The 12,787-nt window shown below is 57.2% G+C and overlaps 2 protein-coding genes across 12 annotated transcripts in view; one reads left to right on the top strand and one right to left on the bottom strand.

Moving 5' to 3' along the window:
- The window catches only part of PRKCSH (protein kinase C substrate 80K-H), a 140,382-nt gene extending 136,581 nt beyond the window's left edge, over positions 1-3,801 (bottom strand). For all 8 annotated transcript variants that reach the window (XM_049708501.1, XM_033401179.2, XM_012535894.3 and 5 more), the window contains exons 1-6: positions 3,667-3,801; positions 3,346-3,462; positions 2,828-2,923; positions 2,674-2,731; positions 1,644-1,761; positions 7-136 (exon numbers count right to left, since the gene is read on the bottom strand). In XM_049708501.1, the coding sequence (XP_049564458.1) occupies positions 7-136; positions 1,644-1,761; positions 2,674-2,731; positions 2,828-2,923; positions 3,346-3,462; positions 3,667-3,742 (595 nt within the window). In that variant the 5' untranslated portion in view covers positions 3,743-3,801. The remainder of the gene's footprint in view (positions 1-6; positions 137-1,643; positions 1,762-2,673; positions 2,732-2,827; positions 2,924-3,345; positions 3,463-3,666) is intronic.
- A 427-nt stretch (positions 3,802-4,228) lies between these two features.
- Positions 4,229-12,764, top strand: ODAD3 (outer dynein arm docking complex subunit 3). 4 transcript variants are annotated; one of them, XM_033401178.2, is made up of 14 exons: positions 4,229-4,367; positions 4,862-5,051; positions 5,982-6,156; positions 6,267-6,344; positions 7,997-8,167; positions 8,255-8,356; positions 8,455-8,580; positions 8,810-8,932; positions 9,423-9,578; positions 10,485-10,645; positions 10,728-10,941; positions 11,540-11,695; positions 12,159-12,243; positions 12,407-12,764. In XM_033401178.2, exons 3-14 carry the CDS (start codon positions 6,025-6,027, stop codon positions 12,523-12,525), a joined length of 1,623 nt encoding a protein of 540 aa, XP_033257069.1. In that variant the 5' UTR covers positions 4,229-4,367; positions 4,862-5,051; positions 5,982-6,024; the 3' UTR covers positions 12,526-12,764. The 4 variants fall into 4 exon arrangements, with proteins under 4 accessions (XP_033257069.1, XP_033257068.1, XP_033257067.1 ...); XM_033401177.2 differs by having other exon boundaries at positions 5,947-6,156; XM_033401176.2 differs by lacking the exon at positions 4,229-4,367 and having other exon boundaries at positions 4,416-5,051; positions 6,035-6,156; positions 9,426-9,578.
- Positions 12,765-12,787: the final 23 nt, after the last annotated feature.

Below are 12,787 nucleotides of genomic sequence, written 5' to 3'. Positions count from 1 at the left end.
ATGTACCTTCCCACAGCTTCCGGTGCTGGTCCTTGGCCTCCTTCTCTGGCTTCTCAGCTTCTTCCTTCAGTGTCCGCAGCAACTCCACCTGGTCCTCCAGTGACTTCTTTCCAGCCTGCAGCTCAGTGAGCTTTTTCTGGGTAGGCAGAAGACAGGGGCCAGCTCTCTTCCTATTCCACCCTCTTCCTCACAGACTGCCATCTCCCTGACTCTATTTCACAGGGTGGCCACAGGATCTTTTCAAAATACACACCCCTCTCTGGGTCTCCCCCTTGCTATGGTTCCCTGCAGCCCACTGGAGAGAAACCCAAAGACGTCAATGTAGCCCCCGAGGCCCTGCATGACCAGGCCCCTGCCCACCTCTCCAGCCCCATCCATCCCACTGCTATCTTAAACTCTAAGATCCAACTGCCCTGACAACATTCAGAGCTCCACTCTCTGCCTCCAGTTCTTCACACATGCTTTCCTTCTGTCTGGAACACTCTGCCTGGCTAACTCTGAATTACCCAACAGATTTCAGTTTAGATGGAAGCCTCCTCCTCCAGGAAGTCTTCCCTACTTCCTACCCCCAAGACGGGTTCGGGGAACAGAGGGACCAGGCAAGAGTCTTCTCTATGCCTTACAGCCCCGAACATCCCTTCTCCCCTCAGCCCTGGCTATCACTTTGTCTGTGTGTCCCTCCCACTAGTTGATGCACTCTTGAGGCAGTTCCACATCTAGTTCCACGTTTGCTTCTAGCCATGATGCATGAGCCCAGTGCATCCTGGGCTTCTGTGGCTATTTCAAAAACGAATGTGTGTGCTGGGTGGACTCCAGCCTAGGGATGGGGGTCCCAAGCTGTAGGGTCTTAGCCCAAGCCCACACGGGATCACTTTCCTCCCAAGACCTCAGCCTGGTCTGCTGCCAGGATCCTCCCACCTGCCCAGGAGGGCAAAGATCACCCGGAGCCAACCTCACCATGTGGCTCCCCAGCATCCTCTAAACTCGGGAGGTATCACACTGGCTCTGAATTCACTGCCCCATAAATTCGGGAGGTACCTCTCTAGCCAGGCCATGGGGGTGGGAGAGAAAAACCTGGAAGCTGCCCAGGGCAGAGAAACAGAGCTGGAGCCCTTACTCAGTGGGTCGGGCAAGAGCCCAGGAGGAGTGTTGAGGACTCTGACCCATCTAACAGCCAAGGGGGTGGCAGACAGGGGAGGGAGAGACACACCCCTGGGGGTACACCCTCTTCTGCCCCCCCCAGCACCCACCCTATTGAACTAACGTGACTGCGACTGACTGACCCCCGTTTCGAGTCCTCCCCCAGACTGGGAAGTCACGTAGCCATTAACCCTAACTTACAGATGAGAGAACCCTGGGACCGGGATGCAGACGTGTCCCTCCTGTCCTAGGGGCAGCAGAGCTCCTCTGAGCCCACTTCAGTCTGCACCCAAGGCCCAGGTCGATGCCTGTACTGGCTGCCACCCACTTGGTACCCGCTTAAGCAACGACTAAGCGCCAAGTGGACAAACGAGTGAATCAAGGCGCAGAGAGACAGTAACTGGCCCCAGGACACCACGAGTCAGGAGCAGACATCAACCCCAGCCGGCCTCCTCAGCCTATACCTCCAGGTTGTCCTGGGTCAGCCCCACCGGGCCCCTCACCTGCTTCTCCTCTCGGGCCCTCTTCCAGTCCTCAATTAGGATCTTTTTCAGGCGGAACCCCTCGCGGGTCACCTCCGCCATCTGCTGTAGAGTCTCTCTCTCCTTACGGCCCTTCTCTCTGGGGAGAGGGGACACATAGGCACGATGGGGTCGGGGGCACTTAGCATCCACCAGGTCTGCTCCTTCCAAAAGGGTTCAACACCCATGCCTTCACACCCCCTATGTGGGCAAAGACAGGAGAACAAACCCTCCTCTCCCCACCTCCCCAGGCTCTCTTGGCCTCAGAGTCCCTCATCCCTGTCCTTGGGGGGAAGGACAATGGGCAGGGTTCGTCCACCCTCAGGGTCAGGGGAGGGACTGGGGGGTGCTGGGATGTGGGGCTGGGAGGTGGCTCCCAAGAGAGGGAGGAGACAAAAGCACAGAAGTCACAGACCCCCCAGACACAAAGGGCAATCTGGCCGGTAAGCACTGTTCTGCTTAATCCACTCTCTGTTTCAAAGACCTTCCATCAAAAGAGTTTACAGAAGTATTGGGACTCTCAGCTTCTTTGAAAAACAAATCCAGCCCTGCCACCTGCCCTCAACTCACAGGAGTGGAGGACAGCTGTGCCTTTAGATGTCACAAGCCCACCACTCCCTACTGCCTTATACTCAGTCTGCTTGTGCTGTTTAGATTACCTACCTGTGGGCATTTCAGTTTTCAGGTCCTGCTGCAGAACACAGCAGTTAAAAGCATGCAGTCTCAAGTTAGACCGACCTGGGTTCGAGTCTCGGCTCTGCTATCTCCTAGCTATGTGACCCTGAGGAAGTCATTCTCCTTTCTAACCTTGAGCTTTCTCATCTGTTCTTAGGCAAACTGCACCTGCTTCCAGGCCAGAGAGGAAATTGCTGAGGGAGCATTCCCAAGGCACCTGGCACGGGGTGAGCACTCAGTACACAAAAACAGAAAAGAGAGGGAACCCTGATTCACCCAGTGGGGCAAGGCAAGGTCTGGAGGGGTGGGGGGGGATGGGGGGGTGTCACCTACGTACTTGCAGGTGTTCTCACAGACAATCCCGCTGTTGTATTCGTCCGTCCCGTCGCAGCAGTCTGAGGGAAGAGGTGTGGGCACCATCGGACCCGGCAGCGCCTCTTCCCTCCCTCCACCCAGCACGCTGTTCCCAACCCCAGGGAGATCTCATTCACCACAAACTCCATCGTTGACCCATCTGGAGGAGATGTACAGGGGCTTGTAGCCAGTGTTGGTGCAGTGGAAGCTGCCGTTGGGACAGGCGGCTGTGCCTGGGGGGACGAAGGGAGGGAGGGTTTGTGGAGTGTGCTCAGAATCCAGCGTGTCACACCCACCGCATACACAGAAGGAACAAGGAATGTGAGAGTAACTGATCCCAAGTAAGAGGAGGAAAGACAGCTGCACGCTCGGGGCCTGAAACAAAACTCTTCAGTGCTCCCTCCTGCCTCTCCTCCCTGAGGCCCTCAGAACAGGACCCTGCCAAACCCCCTCCCCCTCCCCCTCCGGGCTCCCACAGCACCTCCCGCTCTCCTCACCAAACCACTGACCACTCGCTTCTGTGCCCGCTTCCCCCCACTCAACAGCGAGCTCTCTGAGGACAGGACTGGGTCTGTTTTGCTCACAGCACAGGACCTGGCACCCACCAGCTGCTCAATAAATGCATGATGAATGAACGAATGAAGAAAGAGCTCACCTGGTTCATCTGAGCCATCTTTGCAGTCACAGTAGTCGTCATTGACCTGATCAAAAGGGACACTGGCAGAGCCATCCAGGCAAGTGAAAGGCTTGGACTCGTCGTAGAAGTGATGGTCTGGGGAGGGGGGCAAGGGGCTCAGCCCAGGGCAGGAAGAGGCCCTTTCCACCCAATGGCTCCTCTCCCCCCACCCACCAGTTGAGCATTGCCACCTTTCCTGCCCAGAGACCAGAACACTGAGACCGAAGGCTGTTAAGTGCCTCTCCCAGGAGCCTCCCACACCCCACCCCCACCTCTGACCACCTCCAGTGGCCGACTCACTGGTGAGGGAGACGCCCCGGGGTCGCTTGACCTCCACGGCCCAACACATGGGCAGCAGCAGCAGCACTAGTAACATCTCGCTGGAGCCTCGGAAGCCGGAAACGGGTTCTGTCAGAGGAAGGAGGCTGCTGGGAGATGCGCTGTGCCCTCGCGCTGCAGCAAGAAAGGGGTGGCAGGTCAGCGGGAGAGGGCTACTTCCAGCCGAAGGAAGGCACCTCTCCCTCCAGCCAACTGGATTCCTCCATCGCTTCCGGGCAATGAGGGCTCACTTTGCTTCCCATACTGGGGGCGGGGGGGGGTCTCCCCAATCCTGCCCAGTGGAGGGGAATCTCACTTGGCCCAAATCAACGGTGGGGAGATCTCAAAACCTCCGCTCCCCATGAGTAAGGGGTGGTTAGCTATCCAATTCCCACCTTCGACTGCCCCCAAGAGGAAATTGGGGTGCCCTCCCGCCCACTAGTTCACCACCTACACGAGGTTGGGGCAAAGGTCAATATCCACCGCGCCCCCCGACCCAGCAGCCAACTGTTCCTCCCGCAGAAAGAAAGCGGAAATGTGTGGAAGCATCACTTCCGGTATCACGCTGCGCTCCCTGAACGGCGGTTCGTGGCCGCCATGTTGTGAGTGGCAAGTGGCGGGGCCGGAACCGAGACGGCCATCTTGGATAGGACTGTGAAGCCTTAAAGGGAATAGTTCTGAAGGTTAGCGCTTAATGGCGGCGCAAGGTGCCTCCATCTTGGGAGTGTCGGGTTCTGCAGCCGGAACAGAAAGTTCCTGAAAAACGCCCGCGAACCGCCTCGGCGGGGTTAGGGTGGAGGGGTGGGGAGGAAAAGGGATGAGCACGTGACTCCAAAGTACCCTCCCCCATCTTTCTGCGGAGCTGGTCCGGTCTGTCCCCTATTGGGACCGCCCCTCAGTTCAGCGTCAGCCAATGAGAGCCGTAGATTGGAATGCAGGCGATTTCCTTGGGAGCGCTGGAGGGAGGCGGGGAAGGTTACCTAGCAACCGTAGATGCTGCGACGCCCCGCCAAGCGGTAGACAAGTGCATTCCCAGAGCCCGAGGAACAGGAGCTGACGGATGCCGGACAGAGGCAATTCCTAGCGGATCCCCTAACCACCAGGGATCCTTGGCCTCAACCCAATTATGACGTCTCCCCTGAGTTGGGCGGCCTCCGCCAACGCCATGCCTTTTCAGGTCCAGATTTCAGCTCCTTCCAAAGTCAAGGGCGGTCAGGCTCAGATCAAGCCCTACCACCCTCGAGGCAAGGGGTCAGTGCAGGCCTGGCACTCACTCCATTCCAAGGCGGCACCTTTCCACGCCAGCGAGGGGAAGTCCGCTGTGCACACGCAGGTGGCTGAGTTACAAAGGAAGCTACAACTGTTAGGTAAGATGGCTCCACAGGGCACAGAAGGGTCAAGAGTCAACAGTCCTCTGAGCTGGCAGGAGCGTTTCACTGGCGTTCATCCAGTGGCCAGTTTCTGAAGGCAAAAACTCATACTGGTTCATGTTTTTCCTCATCTTTCTTGTAAAACTTTTCCTGAGCTCAGAACTGACTGGACTGCATTTCATACTTTTATGTAATTTCAGCTCTTCTATCATGCATGGAGTGGTAAAGAATATAGATTTCTAGAGCTGAATTTTCTGGGTTCAAATCCTGGCTCTACATATACTAATTGTTTGACTTTCAGGGACCAAGAGTAACCTCATTGCTCTCAGTCTGTCCAGCCATGAAATGGGGATAGTAACAGTACAACCTCATAGGTGGTTGAAATGCGTAAGGTGCTTAGGACAGTGCCTAGCACATAGTAACACTATAAAGTGTGAACCGGTAGTTCTCAATGGAATAGGGCTATTCTGCAATGTCTGGAGACATTTTGGTTTGTCACATTGCTGGGGGGGGGGGGGTGGTTACTGGCATCTAGTGGGTAGAGGCCAGGGATGCTGCTCAACATCTGACAGTGCACAGGACAGCTCGCCACAGCAAATAATTATCCATCCCAAATGGCAGTTGTGCCAAGATTGGGAAATCCTGGTATAAATCATTATTGTTTTATTATTAGGAGATAATTTTGCATAGTGGTTGAAGGTATGGGCTGGGGAGTCCAACTGCTTGTGACTTGGAACAATATAATAAGCCTGAGTCTTCACATGCGTAAAATGGGTATAATATGTATATGGACATGTACCTATTGGCACACGCTATTTGATACCTAGAAAATTATTAGTCCAGCATCCAACACATAACAAATGCTCAAAGTGAAATATCGTTACGGTGTTAGGTTGACAATTACTGAAAGGTCTTCCCTCTGGGAAGTCCCCCCTTCCCATGATCCTCTGCTTCTGCCTGCCCACCTCACATGACCCCAGAGGGTGACCGGAAAGCCTTTTATGAGACCAGCCAGTGGAACATCAAAAAGAATCAGGAGACCATCAACCAACTCCATGAGGAGACCAGGGCGCTGCAATTACAGTTGACAGACCTGCTCCAGGTGAGGTTGAAGAGGTGCCAGGGGGCGGGAGCAGCATCCCCAGGGGCAGAGCACCACCTCAAGTAGAAGTGGCCTGAATCAGTAGTGTGACTGGGCTCTTCTCTCTGCAGGGAGATGAGAAAGTGATCCAGGCAGTGATTCGGGAATGGAAATCAGAGAAGCCATACCTGAAGAACAGGACAGGCCAGGTTTGCCCCACTCCCGTTCCACTGACCATCTCCCTTCATTTCCAGCCTGGGTCCCCACCCAACTGGCCTCTCCAATCCCTTCTCCACACCTAGCGCCACTCATTTATTTCTAAATCTTTATCACGCACCTACCATGTGCCTGGCATGGTTTTAGGTGTTGGTCACCGTGAGGTGAAAGAAACAGACCATGTCCCCACTCCCCAAAATCTCATATCTTGGTGGAGAGAACAGACCCCCCCACACACACACCCAAAAAAAACAAGAACAACAAATATAGAAACAGTAATTCCCAGTGGTGACAAGAGAAACAAATAAAATAAAACAGACTGACTTACTCGAGATGGATGGGGGCAGGGGTTTGCCTTTTAGACTGCAGGATGGGGGTCTTTGCTTTCTCTAAGAAGGTGATATTTGAGCTGAGAATGGGACAGGCAGGTAATGATCTGGGGAAAAGCATTCCAGGCAGATGGAATAGGAAGTGCAAAGTGCCTAGGGTAGGAACAAAAGTAGAGTGTTGGAGACACAAAGGAGGTAAGTGTGGCGGGATGGTAGTGAGTGACGGGGGGGTTCTGCAGGAGGTGAGGTCAGGGAGGTCAGCAGGGGCAGAACTTTGCAGCAGCCTTCACTGCAAGAGTGCAGATTTTATACTAAGAATCAGAGAAACGGAAGATGGGCTGTGAGGAGGCAGGAATAGAAGCCAGGAGGAGGTCAACCGGGTGAAAGATGGTGTTGGCTGCACTAGGACAAAAGGGGTAGAAATAGGAAGAAAGAGCTCTCTCTGGAGGAACCTCTGAAATAGAAGAGAGAATCGCTAACAAACTGGATGCAGGTGAGAGAGAAAAAGAGAAGGTGAGGATGACATCAAGGTTTGGGACTTGAGCACCTGGAAGGGTGGAGCTGCCATGAGCTGAGATGGGGAAGATTCGAGAAGGGCAGGTTTGGGGAAAGATCAAGGACATAGTTTTGGACACGATGGTTTTCAGCTGCCTGTGGAAACATCTGGAAGGCAGTGTAGATATGCATATACAAGCCTGCAGTTCAGGAGGGAGGCAAAATTGGGGTGTCTTCAGTGTATATGTGAGTTTTGAAACCCTGAGACTGGATAGGATCACCAAGGGGGTAAGGTTGGTCAGAGGAGAGAAGAACCTCTTCAAAGGCAAAGGAGATGGAGAAGGGGCAGCCAGGGAGGTGGGTGGAAAACCAAGAAATGGGGGTCCTGGAAGCCCCCAAAAAAGAGAATCTGCAGGAGGAGGGGGATCAACCAGGTCAGACACTACTAAGGGTCAGGGGAGGTGAGAACCAAGATATAGGAGAAGGGGGACTTCCCTGGTGGCGCAGTGGTTAAGAATCCGCCTGCCAATGCAGGGGACACGGGTTCGATCCCTACTCCAGGAAGATCGCACATGCCACGGAGCACCTAAGCCCGCGAGCCACAACTACTGAGCCCGCGCACCACAACTACTGAAGCCCACGTGCCTAGAGCACATGCTCCACAGCAAGAGAAGCCACTGCAATGAGAAGGCCGCGCATCGCAACAAAGACCCAACACAGCCAAAAAATAAATAAAATTAAAACAAAAAAAAAAGATATGGGAGAAGGAAGGAAGGACTAGGTGAGGGGTTCAGGCCCCTGCTCTTGCCCCCCTCCCTCAGCAGGCCCTGGAGCACCTGGACCACCGGCTGAGTGAGAAGGTGAAGCAGCTGAATGCTCTTCGGTACCAGCTGGGGCTGCGACAGAAGTGGCTGGAGGAGCTCCAGCTGCAGCACAGTCTGCGTGAGCTGGAGATGGCAGAGGCGAAAGATAGCAACACAGAGGTGGCCAAGGTGGGGCCAGTGAGGTCTGCAGAGGCCTTGATCCTGGGGGAGGAATTGAGGGGGGAAGGGACCCAGCCCAGGCTTGCTTCTCTCTAGACTATGCGGAACCTGGAGAACCGCCTGGAGAAGGCCCAGATGAAGGTGGAGGAGGCCGAACACATCACCAATGTGTACCTGCAGCTCAAGGCCTATCTACAGGTAGGGACCAGGGCGACTGGGTGTGGGAGGCGGCAAGTGGGAGAGCCAGCCTTGTTAGGGACAGCGGTCACAGGCCTGCCTCATCCCTCACGCCCCAGGAGGAGAGCCTTCGCTTGGAGAACCGGCTGGACTTCATGGAGGCTGAGGTGCTGAGAACAAAACAGGAGCTGGAGGAACTGAACCTAGTGAATCAGGAGGCGCTTAATGCGAGGGACATCGCCAAGGTGCCAGCCCGTCAGGTCCTGGGCGGGGTGGGGGGTGGGGGTCCTGCCCCCCGACCCCCGATGCTGCCATGGTGTTCTGTTCTGGCCCCAGCATCTGAACCTCAGCTGTCCCGGAACCCGTCCCATCTCTCTCCCAGGACCCCACAGCCTGACCCAGCTGTGTAGAGTTGGGCCTGCAGCTCTGGCCCAGAGCCCGCAGGTCCTGCTGTCCCCCTTTCCCGCCCTCTAGAACCAGCTGCAGCATCTGGAAGAGACAGTGTTCCGAGAGCGCAAAAAGCGTGAACGCTACCTAACAGAGTGCAAGAAGCGCGCGGAGGAGAGGAAACTGCAGAACGAACGCATGGAGCGCAAGGTGGGCGCACCAGGGGTACGGGGCTGCGACGACCCCAGCCTGCTCCTGCTTAGATGCGGCCCTGCTGGGTCCGGGGCCGCGCCACTACCTTGGCCCAGGCCCTAGACCCTTCGGCAGTTCTGACATTTCTCCTGACTCCGCCCCCATCTCCACTAGATGCCAGGGCTCCTCTCACATCCCTGACCCCGCCCTCCAGCCCTCCCCTTACTCTCAGGTCTATCCTCATCCTTCCCCACAAGACTTGCCTGTGTCGGAAATTTGATCCTGCCTCTAACCGCCCCTTACCTGACAGGCCCCGCCCCCTGGACCCCGTCCCTCTGCGCTGCTTCTGAGGCCCTGCCAAGCACTCCTGACCCCTTCTGGGTGCCCTTACCCACGCCTGGGCCCCACCCCCTCCCTTACCCCAGTGCGGATACTTCCCCAACCCCCGCGGCCTCTGCCCTAAGCCCTTGTCTGCGAGCTGACCCCGGCCCTGACCTCAACCCACCAGCAGACCCAGCGCGAGCAGGTGCTGCTGCAGTCCAACGACAGGCTCCAGGACAGCATGCACTCCAAAGAGGAGGAGCTGCGGCGGCGCTGGAACATTTACCAGATGGAGGTGCTCTTCGGCAAGGTCAAGGACGCCACCGGCGTGGCAGAAACGCACGTGAGTGCTGCCCTCGGCCCTCCCAGCTCCCAGACGCCCTAGCTGAGCCTGGGAAGCCAACACACCCAGCCTCCCCTTTTTGCCGGGTCAATTCTTCAGCACACAAAAGACACCCCTTCTTCCTCCAGCTACTGCCTCATTAATCCGCTACCTCTCTCAGCAAAACCCACACGAGTTATCTACACTGGCCATCATCCTCTAATGTTCCGGCTTACACTGGTGCTGACGTCTTTGACATATCAGCTCTAGGAGAACTATCAGTGTTTTCTCTCTGCTGTGCCTCCAGCACCTGTAGCAGGGTCTGGGCGCAGTAAAATGCCCAGTGCCAGCCTCAGCCCCAGAGAAGCTGGGGCCCACGCGAGGCAGCGTCTTCCTTGAAATTTCCTAAGACTTTATTTATGTCCCCAGCTGGCGAACACTAATTCCCCTGGATCCCTGTTGGGTTTCTCCACTTACGGCGCTCTCCAACCCACTACTCCTATGGGGTAGCCTCCAAGGAGTTCCAGGACTTGGACATATGGGGTCATCTGGAGCACTGTGGCCAGGCGCCTTTCCCAGCCATATTTCCTCTTGGAAGTGGGCAAGATTCACTGCCAGAACGTTGCTGGCATGTTGAGTTTGGAAAGCAGCTGTGCTCACTGCTATCACTGCCCCGCAATCCGATTGTGGCTGATTCAATTTCCCTATATAGACAAGGAAGGGCCCGCAAAAATCATTTCTTCGGGGCTGCACACCCTCGAGGCAGCCCTGGGTCGGACTCACAGAGTGTCTAAACACCATTATGCAGAAGCCATCAGCTCAGCCACTTGTCCTGCGTGCCCCGGGGGAAAGAAGCGGGGGAAAGAAGGAGGAGTGCACCCCTGCCTGCCCCAGCCCTGGCTCTGACTCGGGCTGGGCGGCCCCCAGGCGGTGGTGCAGCGGTTCCTGGCACAGGGAGACACCTTCACGCAGTTGGAGACGCTCAAAAGCCAGAACGAGCAGACGCTGATGAGGCTGAATCAAGAGAAGCAGCGGCTGCAGCGGGAGCTCGAAGACCTCAAGTACTCAGGGGAGACCACGCTGGTGAGGTGAGGTCCCGGGTGCCCGAGGGCGAGAGTGGGGCCTGCGGGGTCGGTGGAGCTCCAGTGGTGGCCTCCCTGCTCCCTGCAGCGAGCAGAAGCTGCAAGTCGAGTTGCAGGGGCGCATCAAGGCGGAGGAGCAGCGGCGCGCTGACACACAGGATCAGCTGCAGCTCGCCATGTGGGCAATGCAAATGACCAAAGAGGGCCTGGAACACCTGGCTGGCAAACTGAACCACATCCTAGTGGCAGGCCCCGCCCACGAGGAATCCCCGCAAGACGTGAGAGGCGGTGCCGGCGCACAGGTGTGGGGTTCTGCCCCGTAGCCGACTCGAGAGATCCCACCGCAGGCCCTGTCCAGGACATGAGAGGCCTAGACACAGGGGAAACCTCAACCCACTCCTGAGTCTCCACCCCACGTCTCAGGGGGCACCCCCTTACTCCTCAAGAGGCCCAGGACTTTAGAGACCCTGTCCCATTTCAACCGCCCCCATGGGAAAGTCCCACTTAGCCCCCACCACACACACACACCCAAAACTTCAGAGACCCCGCTCCAATCCTGGAGCGACCACAGATGAGAGAAGCCCCACCCTGCCCGCAGCAGAATCCCATTTCTTAAGGTCATCCGGCAATGGCCTCTCTCCAGTTAGTATCCCTGCCCTCCCACTAAAAGACTCCCCCTGCCCCCATCCCTTGGCTTGGGTGTCTGGAATTCAGAGGCAATTGCCCTATACGCGTGGCCCTTGACCACAGAATCCCCACCCCACAGAGGATAGCACCACTCGGGTTGGTGGCCCCTAACTTCAAAGGCCTGGTCCCTGAGGAAAAGCCCCGCCCCTGGGTGGAACCTGCCCCAGAGACCCCGCCCCCTTCCAACTCACCTGGTTCCGCCCCCGGCCGCAGGAGGCCGGCCACTTCGCCAGAAAGGAGCTGGATCCCAAGGCAGGTGACTATCTGCCCAACCTACTGGGCCTCGTGGAGGAAAAACTGTTGAAGCTACAGGCGCAACTCCAGAACCAAAACGTGCCAGAGTTGCTGCGCCACATCGCCGACCGCGAGGTACCCCTTCAGCCAGGCGGTGGGGCTGAGGGTGCCGGGGCTGGGGCGGAATACCAGGAGGTCGGGGCATCCCCCAGGAGACCAGAGAGGAGGCCCATGGGCCGGGAATGGGCCTTAGGGACAAGGCGTGAGGTTTAAGGAGCTAGGGATGCACCACGAGAGTTTCCAGAGGGCCCTGGCGGGCCAGAGGTCAAGGCTGGGGGGATCAAGGGTGGGGCCTCGAGAGGACAAGAGGTGGGACCTAGAGACCACGGGCGGGCCTGGGAGGGGGAGGGGGAGGGGTATCAGGATGCACGCTGAGAACAAATGACGCGGCAGCGACCAAAGAAAACTTTACAGCAGTGGGCAGAGGTGCTGAATGGAATCAGGTTATGTCTCAGAGTGGGCTGGGGAGGAGGGGGAACGGACTTCGCTGCAGCCTCTGCCCACTCACACTCTTCTTTCCCGCTCCCCCCTCCCCCAGTTCTACTCCACCCTAGAGGGAAAGCTGCCGATGTACAACACCCGCATCGCCCTGCCTGTTGCCGGTCTCAAGGACAGGTTCTTCGGTCAGTACGGGCAAGGAAAGGGGGCGGGGCCGGGGGCCCAAGCAGAGCATCGGGAGGTGGTCAGGGGCCGGACCTAGGGCCAAGGTGGTGGTGGGATGGTAAAGGCTGGGAAGGAACATCTGAGCCGGGAATGGGAACTTGATCCCCTCATCGCCCTTTGCAGACGAAGAGGAGAGTGAGGACGAAGACAACAACGTGGTGACCCGCGCGGAGCTCAAGATGCGTTCCCAGAAATTAATCGAATCCCGCAGCAAGAGGCGCGGTCGTTCGCGGAGGTCCTAGACTCGCCCTCGCGCCCATCTGGCGTTTGCGGGCCCCTGCGGAGCCCCCAAACCCCTCTGGGCCCAGCGGCGGGCCCACGGGGCCTCTTCAAGGGCTGAACGCGGCCCGGACGAGGGAGCGGAGCGGGCGGGCGATGCCCGAAGTAGAGAAGGGGGCTGGGCTGCCGGACGTTCCCACAGTAAATCTCCCCAGGCTGGTCCGCGCCGGCCTCGGAATCGCGCATTAAAGGTCAACCACCAGCTCCCTGAGTATTCGCCTCTCC

The sequence above is a fragment of the Orcinus orca genome, chromosome 3, assembly GCF_937001465.1.
Source record: "Orcinus orca chromosome 3, mOrcOrc1.1, whole genome shotgun sequence".
NCBI lineage: Eukaryota > Metazoa > Chordata > Mammalia > Artiodactyla > Delphinidae > Orcinus > Orcinus orca.
Note: the sequence above shows the minus strand (reverse complement) of the source record. Positions and strands in the feature narration are given on the sequence as shown.